Raw genomic sequence first — 10474 nt, 5'->3', positions numbered from 1 at the left:
CGCCCCAAGAGTTGAATCAAAGAGCAAGTCAGTAGGCTTCTGCCCAAAATGTCTTAAGGAAGACACCTCGACCAGGCTCTCTGGAAACAGCCTGGATTTCTACACATGGGCACAATGTCATCAGCTCTGGCCCAGAACAGCAGCATCCTCTTCTGTGGCTTGACTTTAGCCTCAGGTCCCTCAGGGTGGGCCCACAGCAGTCTCCCAAGGTCATCAGTGACCTGAGATTGGCAGTCAGGACTCAGAACTGGAACCCAAACCACATCCTGCAGAGCACTAAGCAAGTATTCACTTCATTTATTTATTTATTTATTCATTCATTCATTTTTACAGTACTGGGTCTTGAACTCAGAGCCTTCACCTTGAGTCACTCCACCAGCCCTATTCTTGTGAAAGATAGAGTCTCACAAACTATTTGCCCAGGCTGGCTTCAAACTGCGATCCTCCTGATGTCTGCCTCCTGAATAGCTAGGATTACAGGCATGTGCCACCAGAGCCCAGCAAGTATTCACTTTATAACCTAAAATCTTCTGTGAACTCCCCATGTGTGGCTCAGGGAAAAAAAATCATGAGCTGAGGAGTCTGGTGAGCTCAAACTTATTTACCTGTAGCCAATGGTAGGGAGAATTACAGGACATTAATTCTTTACTTTAAATATTAAAACAAGGAGTCCCCCATGGTGTTGGACACTGACACTGGCTCTTTTACCCTCCTCTCCTGCTCTGTGTTACACCTAGCCTGTGACCCGGAACTGTTCTATCCCTTGACAGCCTGTTCCCACCCCTCACATACAGCCTCTACAGAAGGCACCATTAACCAGCCTAACTTCTGCCCACCCGTGGCAAAGGGGTTACCACATTTCCTGCCTCACAGGTGCTTGTGAGGAGGAGCAGAAGGATATAAGTAAAGCTCAGGGACCTTCTGCATGGACCAGCCATGTTCTGGACCCAGAGGTGCCAGAGTGAACCATACAGACAATTCCTGTAGTTGCCCAAGAGGCTGTGCTGACAGGTATGGGAAGGGGCTCAGGTTCGGCCACTTCCTGGGTAAACCATCCTATCCCACTTCCTATCAAGATGCTTAGGTCTCTGAAAGGTCTAGTGCTGCCCATCACCTACAACTGGTCCTCCTGGACCATGCACACCTGGGATATTCCTTTGTCTCTTTGTACCCCTCAGGCACCCCTTGCAAGCAAGGCAAGGAGCTGATAGCAGGAATGGGATGAACCACATTGTTCAAGGTGTCGCCCATTCCCACTACTGTCTCCTGCCCAGAGGTCTTTGTTCTCAAGGAAGAGATATGAATGACCATTGTGGGAACAGATGGTTGCAAGTCAGCAAGGCCATTTTTGCCAGGTGAGAGTGACCTTCAGGAATGGGACCTCAAGGAGGCCACTCCACACAAGATTTCAGTCGCAGCAAAAGGGCAGACATTTTGATGAGAGGTCATTGGGGAAGTCCCAGCCTGTTAGGACCACTCAACCAGGGAGGACTCTGAGCTTGAGAGACTGCCCTCTGACCAGCAGCCCTACAGTCACTCTGTGGGCCTGCCTGCCCCACTCTAGGCTACACCTGCAGGGCCCTGGCCCCTGGAGGACTGTGGAAGGACCTGGCCCTGCCCCCAAACTTCTCTGAAGCTTCTGGGGTGTCCAGCTGGAGACAGACCCTTGAGGGAAAATAGGTATTCACTCCGAAGGCCAGTAAGGGACCAAGAGGTCACAGGTATGAAAGGACACCAGGGAAAAAGAGCAGGAGGACACAATAGGAGTCTAGTTAGAGCTCAGAACGGGGGACAGGACTTGACAAGGACTTGACCTGCTTGCCTTGTGCAAGCCTCCCAAGCCTCCCAGATCAGGAAGAAGCAGAACATGTGAGCATGAGGCAGGAATGACTCTGCCAAGGCAAGCTTCTAATGCCGGCCTGCCTTGATCCAGGTGGGGAGTGGATCTGCCCAGGACCCACAACTCTGGCTGGGGCCAGAGCTCCCTGACATGTGTGCACAGGTGCTGCAGCAGGTTGGCATTGCAGCTGAAGTCCTAGGGTTCTCCTTGTTGTGCACCAATGCTGCAGGGTGAGCTGGGGCCCTGCCATCAGGCCTCTGCCCCACAGCTCACACCCAAAGTGAGGGTTGCAGATTCTGGAGAGGCCACCCTGATGCAGGAGGAGCCCCACATTCCCACACTTACCCAGCCTGGGTCATTTCCTCCTGCCACACTCCCCTTGAGGACTATGGCCAACTGCCAGCAGGGTGGCCCCCTCAGCACAGGAAGGCTCTCAGGCAGTCCTCACCCTAAGGCCCTTCACAGAAGAGAGGGTTGGCCCCAGGTGCTTCCTTCCACTTGGGCTCAGGTAGAAGCAGGGCATGGTGGTGCACTCTATAATCCCAGCACCTGGGAGATTGAGACAGGAGAATCTTGAGCTGGAGCCCAGCCTGGGCTACAGAGTAAGAGCCCGTCTCAAAAACAAACAAACAAAAAAACACCCAAGATGGAGCTCTGGGTCCCAGCTTGGGGAAGAACTTGGCCTGGCCAGAGAGAATCATGTAGGCTTGTGAATGTAGTGCAGGTTTTCAACCTTGAGAAAGTGGGGAGGGTATAAAGCTAGAGAAGAACAGGCCCTTAGGGCAACAGAGCGGGCAGGAGAATGAAGGGCAGAACCCCAAAGGTTGAGCAGCAGATGCAGACCTGCATGGGACACAGTCAACCTGGGGGGCCTTCTCCTCTTCCTGATTCCCTGTACCCCCTACATTCAGTGGAGCAATTCCTAGGACAGAGGGCCAAGGGTGAAGTGTTTGGGGAAATGACATGAGGTTCAAAGGGGCCAGGTTTGATGAAGAAGGGCTGGAGATAGGGCTTGGGATAGCACCAGGAGCTCCCAAGCTGGAAATTGCCTCTTGTTAGCTGTGTCTTTAATCAGCCTATCTAACCAGGGAGCCTGCTTTGCAGGGTAAGCAAGGGGCTCTGCACCATGTCAGCTCAGCCTGGCAAACATCAGCACTACCTACCATTCCCTGGAGTGCTTTCAGGAGGCAGCAGCCTTAGTAGAGCCTTCTAAGAGCAGGAAGGACAGTCTCATTTCCCAGGCGGAACTCTGGAAATAAGCAGGATAAGACCACGTGTAGTACTGACCTCTGTTCTGCCCCCATGGTCCTGGTCATTCAGCTAGCAGCACATTCCAGGGGGGTCAGTAGGCCTTATCTCAGTCTATTACCCACTATGATTCTCACAAGACCCACTGAACTTTAGTGTAATGCCAACAATCACAGAGCAGTATTTGGGTCAGAAAGACCTCCATTCCCACTAAAGACACTTCCTAAACTCTTTTTCAAACAAACTTAACCCCAAAGATGCAGATCCAATTGGCATTTTTTTCAGTAAAAATAATAGTAAAGTTTATTAGGAAAGGATTACACTTTCAACAGTCTGAAAGCGGGTTGTCTCTAGAGAGAACAACAGGGTGAGAGGGAAGAGGAAGTGAGAGAGACATTTCCTGTTCCCCATGCAGGAAATGGGAGCAAAAATTCCACACTGGGATTTCTTGCAACCCTTGATTTGAGTCTTGACCACAGGTAAGGATGGACAGTCACTGTCCTGCAAGGGCCTGCAGGCCATAGGGTCAAGAACTCAGTCCCAGGGCCACATGCATCAGAAGTGGAGAGGCAGGGTAAAGAAAATGATAGAGCATCAGTAATATCGTGTAACATAAGATGTGAAGGTAGACGATATAAGGATGTGTATTGAAAGCTGTTGAAAAACGGGGGGGTGGGAGATAAAGGGGTTAAGGGAGAATAATGGAAGGGGTTGTATGCCACAGTGGGCATACATTGAGACATGCCTTTGAACATCAACTTAAACATTAATAACAAAAAACAGGACTGTAAAATAGGTACAGTGTTTATGGGGGGTACCGATGGGAGGGGGGAGGGTGAATGAAGGAGATTAAGGTGACGGTATATGGTAGATGGACTTCATATACCATATGAAACAGAACTAAGGAACCTCTAGCAATTGCTTTAAGTAGGGTTGAGAGGGAGAGATGATGGGGGCAATGTAAATAATGTATAATAGAAGTCTAATCAGAATTGTCACTACGAATCCCCCTCCCCGTATAATGAATATATCCTAATAAAAATTTTATTAGAAAAAAAAAAAAGAAGTGGAGAGGCAGGGCTGTCCGAAAAGCTGCTGCCCTTGGGCCAGGTCTGTCATGGGGGGCCCATCATGTCCCAACCTACTGAACATAAAGACTGTAGGAAGCAGCTGCACAGAGTTCTTACCTGATGAGAAGGCACGAGGTTTCTGCAGGGGCAAAGGCTGAGCAGCCAGTGGCAGTAGCCCCTGCAGGCATGTCCTTGGGACACCTGGATCTCTTCCAGGACCCATTGACAACCCTCCCCCCTGACACTCCTGGTGCACCCAGCACCTCCAAACTGCCTATGGAGGAATGAGGAAGAAGTGCTGGGTAGTGCTGTAGACACACCAAAAAGTTTTCATTCATTAAATGCCTTAACCACTGGTGGTGCTGTGATTTTTTAACTTAAAAGTAAAAGCACCCTGAAGCCCTAAGGGATATAAATAGCCCCTAAGGGAACTGCCACCCAGATGATGTTTGCACCAAGCATGACTGGTGTGCTCAGGAAAAAAGGAAAATGAACAGAGACATATAAACACACAAACACAGACTACAGCAGTGTAGTCTGGGGAGACAGAGTCAAGATGCTTTGACTGTGAGGAAAGGGACCTTTCAATTAAAAAATTGTTTCTTCCGTTTTTTCCCCCCTAATATATCATAACGAGCACACAGTCCCTAATCATGGTTGAGAGTAGAAGTGAGGCAGGATAGATGAGGGAAAATGAGGCATGGAAACCACTACTACTAGGAATTCAGAGAAAAGCACTGTATTATTATTAGCTTGATTAAAAGAACACAGGCACCATTTTCTTTGCTTTAAGCCTTACACTTCCTCAATAAATTGCAACATTTAGTTTAAAAAAAAAAAACAGGAAAATAAGCAAGTCTCTCTCCCTCTTACCTTCCCACATGCCCAAATAATTAGTTACTCTAAGAACTGAGTAATGCATTTTTTTCCTAGGGAAAAACCACTTGGGAAAATGACTCCTCTGAACACAAAAAGTCTTTGTAAAGGAAAACATTTATCCCAAGGATGGACACCAGTCCTGAAGGCAGCATCTGGCAGAACCCATCTTTGTTTATTGGAAGGCTCAGACATTCATGTTGTAATGACCCAAATTTAATAAGTGGACCAATCTTAAAATCTCTGGGCCCAATTGATAAGACAGTGTAACAGAAAAAATAATTAAATGTTACCAGGTGTCAGAACAAAGGGAAGAACTTATCCTAAGGTGAACTTGAACCGAACCCCCAACCTACTTTTCCACTGTAAATACCCCGACATTGGAGAACTCATTGCATCTGTTATCAGATGTATCTGCACCAATGTCTGGGCTGTGTACTAGTTTTCTGCCTTTCCTTTACTAATGAACTTTCTTGGTCTCTACCTCAATGTGTCCTAAATTTCTTTTCCGACATCTCTAACTCTGTACCCAAGGGCCAGATGGAGGCCTCCTCCCTTTTGGAGACTTCCTCCCTGGGAACTTTTTGTTCCCAGTTCCAGTAACAGAAGTACATAATGTAAAAGGCCCTGTCGCTGGTTGGGGGTGAATGTGGGCACTCCATTTACCTGTGCTCGTCCTTTGTGTAGCTCAGTCTCATTCCCTCCAGGGGCCAGACGGTTGGGGTAGGACTCCAGCAGAGGACCCCAGCTGAGGCTAAAGGGCACAGGCCTTCTACACCAGTTGACTGAACTATGCCCCAGCCTCAGCCTCTGAATCCTCCAACTCCAGGAACACATCAGGATCCCTGGCATCTCTCCAGCATTAAAAGGTGGTCTCCACCTTCTTCCCCTGCCTGTGACCCATACCAGCTGAACAGACAGGCATGCAGTTTAACACCCAACTTGCTTGGTTTTTTTTTGGGGGGGAGGGCAGTACTGGGGATTGAACCCAGGGCCTCAAGCAAGCTAGGCAATGATCTACCATTTGAGCCATGCCCCCAGAACTTTTGTTTGTATTTTGGTTTTAATACAGGGTCTTGATAAATTTTGCCCAGGATGCCCTAAAACTTGAGTTCATCCTTCCTTGGCCTCCCCCTGCTTCCTGGGATTATAGGCAAGAAATGTGTTTTTAATAGGTGCTTTACTTTTTTGTTTTTGAAGCAGGGTATCTCTATGATCCTCACTCAAAGTGGGGAAAAAAAGGCCTGATCTGAGATGGTGGGGAGCCCAAACATCCTGTAAACAGGATTATGCAGGTAATGGACTGGCATGGGGCAAGAGGCCAGGGCAGGCACTAAAACTCATTTGCCATTTTCAGAAGTTCTTGCTGCTCAAGTTATCCCTTGAGATTCATGACCTGGTTTCCTGGCAGAAACAGACCAGGAGGGCACTCAAAGACAAATGTCTCTGCAGAGAGCAGAACCCAAGGCCCCAGCTGGAGCATGGACATGCTGGAAGCTGCAAAGCTGGTCACATATCCCCTCCTACCCCATAGGCACATGGGAAAGGTTCTCCACTCCAGCCACCACTTCCACCTGCCAAGAGCCCTTTCACAGGGCTCCCAACCTCCTCCCTCCATCCTGATCTCAACACTGCAGCCAGTTATCATTTTTAAACAATCACCAGAGCATGGTCCTATACTAAAAACTCTCAAAGGGTTCCCCAGTGGCTCAGAATTGAGCCAGAGTCTTTTGAAGACCCTTAGGCCCTGTCCTCTGTACCATCCCCAACTTCATTTCCCTCTAGTGAGCTCCTCCTACTTTGCTACAGCCATATAAAGCCTAACATGCCTGGCCTCCCTCCACTGGCAACCTGGGTACCAGCTGTTCCCTCTGCAGAGTCAACTATATTCTCTTGCCTCCTTTAAGTCATTGCTCAAGGAGGTCCACCTCATGACTCATCTTACTGTGGTGGCCTACCTCCTCCAAAACCAGCATCTCATCACCCGATCCCACCTTTTATAGTGGCACCATCCTGACAATCTGTGCTCATCCACTAGGATGTCAGCTCCATGAAAGCAGGGATTTAAGACAGAAGAATGAACATGTCCACACAAAATGCAGGATTTATTAAACAAATGAGCAGAGCTCAGGTGCTTCATGGTGTTTGCAGGAGGTCTGGTCTGGACCCCGACCTCCACTTGGGGCACATGGCTACTCCCAGCAGCAAAGACCCAATAGCTGGGCAAGGGGCAAGTGTGCATTCAACTAGAGAAAAATGTTCTGAATAGGTGATTTGCTTCTTTTTTTTTGTTTTGGTAGGATTAGGGCTTGAACTCAGGGCTTTGCACTTGCAAAGCAGGTGCACGACTGCTTGAGCCACACCTTCAGTCCATTTTACTCTGGTTATTTTGGAGATGGGGGTCTTGAGAACCATTTGCCCAGGCTGGCCTCGAAGCACAATCCTTCCATTCCCAGCCTCCCAAGTAGCTAGGCATGAGCCACCAGCGCCCAGCACTTTTGCTTCTTTGCTCTGCCACTTCAGCCACTCCACTGGCCCTTTATGTCTTGGGTATTTTCAAGATAGGGCCTGTTGAATTATTTGCCCAAGATGGCTTTGAACTTCAATCCTCCTGATCTCTGCCTCCTGAGTAGCTAGGATTACAGGTGTGGGCCACAGGCACCTGACCCAGCCATATTTTTTGTCTTTGAGAAAAAGTCTTGTTATGTAACCCAGGCTAACTTTGAACTTGCCACCTTCCTACCTCAGTCTCCCAAGTGCTAGAATTACAGTTGTGCACCACCACTCCAGGCATTGCTTTACTTCCTTAAAAGATAAAAAAGAAAAAGAAAAGCACAGCTTTCCGTTTCACTTAAAGAGAAAATTACATTCCTTATATTCAGACCCACACTCAGGAGCCTGCCTCATGGACAGCAAGGCTGCACTCTTGTACCAGATGCAGCACCCACCACCACAAGGTTCAGTCCTGCAGTTTGCGCTCACACTGCTTCTCCAGCTCTGCCATCTCCTTCAGGACCAGGGCTACACTGTAACGCAGCTCCTGGAACTTAGTTGTGGGTACCTCAAAGCGGTGCGCTGACCCATCCGAGAGCTTTAGCTGCATTAGGACGCTAGGCTGCAAGGAGCGAGCCAAGGCACTTGTAGAGATAGCAACATCCACCCGCCACCTGAAGCTGGAAACATGGGGCAGCCAGGCCCCGTGATGCCGGGCCAGAGAATCAAGGAGAGGCCGCTGGCCTCCAAACACCACACTCGCCAAGTCCCCGATCAGGTCTGGGGGAATGCCAAGCTCCAGGAGCTGGTCCTTGAAGGCATCTGGCTTTAGGCTGGTGGGGGGCAACCGGAGGGCCTGCTGGAGCAGGGTGTGTGTGCCCGCGAGCAGGACACTCAGTCGTTCCTCTGGCAGGTTGGCGCTGGCACCAAGGTGCTGAGCAGCCTCTCTGCAGTCCTCCCCCTGCAGGCTGCCAACCACAAGCTTCAGCAACTTTCTGAATGTGCTCCTATCCAGGTCCCCCAGGAGCTGGGCCGTTGCTGCCACTTCTGGAGGGAGCTGGGAGCCCAGGAAACTGACACGGCCACTTTGACTGTCAGCTGGATGACACAGGTAAGGTGCTGCAGTACCCAAGGCAGACATCCTGCTTACTCCTTCTTGATCAGCCCAGAGGGAAGGTACCAGCCGCAGCTGCCTGGAAGTGGTAAGGGAAGAAAGCCAATGATTCCTGTGGCCCCTCATCTCAAGGACCAGTGAGTGAAGATCAATGTGGTCCCCACCCTCAGAATACTGACCATGGGAACTACCAATGACAGTAGGTGTGATGGGTGCTAGGGAATTGATCCTGGGAGCATGTGGCAAAGGACCACCTGAGTCCCAGGAAAAAGGGGAGGTCTCCCAAAAGGAGTGCCATCTGAGATAAGCAGGAGTTGGCAGGGGAAGAGAAACAAGAAACACGACAGCACACGTAAGTCCTTTAAGTAACATGAAGGAATGAACTAGCAGGGCTGGAAGCGTGGCTCAAGGGGCAGCGCGCCTGTTTAGCAAGCTCAAAACCCTGAGTTCAAAGCCCAGTACTGCCAAAAATGAACTAGGAGAAAGGTTCAGGGGTGCACAGGGATACAGCAGCTGAGACTCCTTCAACCCCGAATCCTCACAGCATCTCTACAAGAACTGAGTCTCACCTTACAGACAAAGAAATCAAGCCCCCAAATGCACTCATGCTAGCCAAGGCCTGGAGCCTAGACCTGTGCATTCAGAAGGCTCCCATTTCCACCGCAGCACAGCGGCCAGACCCAGCCTCCCGGGCCAGGAGAAACTGGGCAACGTGTGCGGCACATGAAGAGGGCTATGGCCTCACCTGCAGAAACTGCAGCATCACCAGCCCGTCCCAGGCGACCACCCATACACCCGCCCCTCGACGTGCCACTGCCAGAGCCGCTCCGGGGACCAGGCACTGGACGCTGTCGCCGGACCCCTCCCTGGCAGTGACGACCGCCGACTGCCAAAGTCTCTGTGTTTTCCTCCGCTGCCTCACCAGTGTCAGGAGGCCCCTTCGGCTCTCAGGCCCGGCACCCGCCCCTCTTCCGGTCACAAGGCCCGTGCCCGGTGGCGAGTCCTCTCACCTAGGAAAGCGATCGGCCGCGCTTCGGCAGCCGGAAGTGGGCCCGGTCCCCGGAAGTGCCCAGCGCACACTTCCGGGCCGCTCTAGGAAACCGGGTGGGCGGCTCTGAGTGGTCCGAAGTTCTGGCTGAGCCGGGGAGCCGCGTCCTTCCGCAGGGTCGGGTCCTGGCTGCCGGACCCAGCGGCGGAGTCCTGTGACACTTGTACTTCAGGGAAGAGGCAGCAGATGAAGGTGTTTGATTTCGGCTTCGGAGGCGTAAGCGGAGCTGGCCCGCGTCTACCCCTGTCCGGTCCTCGCCGCACGGCCTCGGATCTGACGCCTGGGTCAGGGAGAGGAACGGGGTTCAGGTAGCGGACGACTGCATGCTTAAAAATGGCTCAGATGGAAGACTGCTACATACGTCAAGGACCAGAATGTCGGCAAGTTGAGTGTAAAGACCGAATTGCCTATGTTAGTGGTCCGTGCCCTGGAAGAAGGCAGGCCGCTCCTCGAGAGCAGAGTGCCCACCAGGCCCGCCGCTCCCTAGGCGGGTTGCCCGCCTTCTGTTGCTTGGAAAACGCCTGTTTCTGGATTATGGGGCTGCTGAGCAGGGTGAGCCCATTTCTTCCTTGAACTGGCGTCTAGTTCAAGGGCTCAGACCCAAACAATGGATTTCCATAAATTTTACTTAGCACATTTTACTATAGTTTTTTTTTTTTTTAAAGAATGCCATATACCAAAACTATTGAATTGTACAGTTTAATCTCAGTACTCAGGAGGTTGAGACAGGAGGATTGTGTGTGAGGCCAGTCTGGGCTCGGGTGAGACCTTGGCTTAAAAAACAA

At 50.8% G+C, this 10474-nt stretch overlaps 1 protein-coding gene across 3 annotated transcripts; it reads right to left on the bottom strand.

Annotated features, from left to right (window-relative positions):
• Nucleotides 1-5190: 5190 nt before the first annotated feature.
• On the bottom strand, nucleotides 5191-9799 carry Commd5 (COMM domain containing 5). Of its 3 annotated transcripts, none has more exons than XM_074069511.1 (2): nucleotides 9652-9799; nucleotides 5191-8720 (listed from the first exon to the last, which is right to left on the bottom strand). In XM_074069511.1, the coding sequence occupies exon 2, from the start codon at nucleotides 8666-8668 to the stop codon at nucleotides 7994-7996; it is 675 nt and encodes a 224-aa protein (XP_073925612.1). In that variant the 5' UTR covers nucleotides 8669-8720; nucleotides 9652-9799; the 3' UTR covers nucleotides 5191-7993. The 3 variants fall into 3 exon arrangements, with proteins under 3 accessions (XP_073925612.1, XP_020028040.1, XP_020028039.1); XM_020172451.2 differs by having other exon boundaries at nucleotides 9564-9717; XM_020172450.2 differs by lacking the exon at nucleotides 9652-9799 and adding an exon at nucleotides 9387-9557.
• Nucleotides 9800-10474: the final 675 nt, after the last annotated feature.

Source organism: Castor canadensis, chromosome 3, assembly GCF_047511655.1.
Source record: "Castor canadensis chromosome 3, mCasCan1.hap1v2, whole genome shotgun sequence".
Classification (NCBI taxonomy): Eukaryota; Metazoa; Chordata; class Mammalia; order Rodentia; family Castoridae; genus Castor; species Castor canadensis.
The sequence above is the reverse complement of the archived record's forward strand: the minus strand, read 5'-3'. Positions and strand labels throughout refer to the sequence as shown.

Excerpts from the sequence above, each read along its gene's own strand:
- Commd5 (XM_074069511.1), bottom strand. The coding sequence starts at position 8,668 with ATGTCTGCCTTGGGTACTGCAGCACCTTACCTGTGTCATCCAGCTGAC.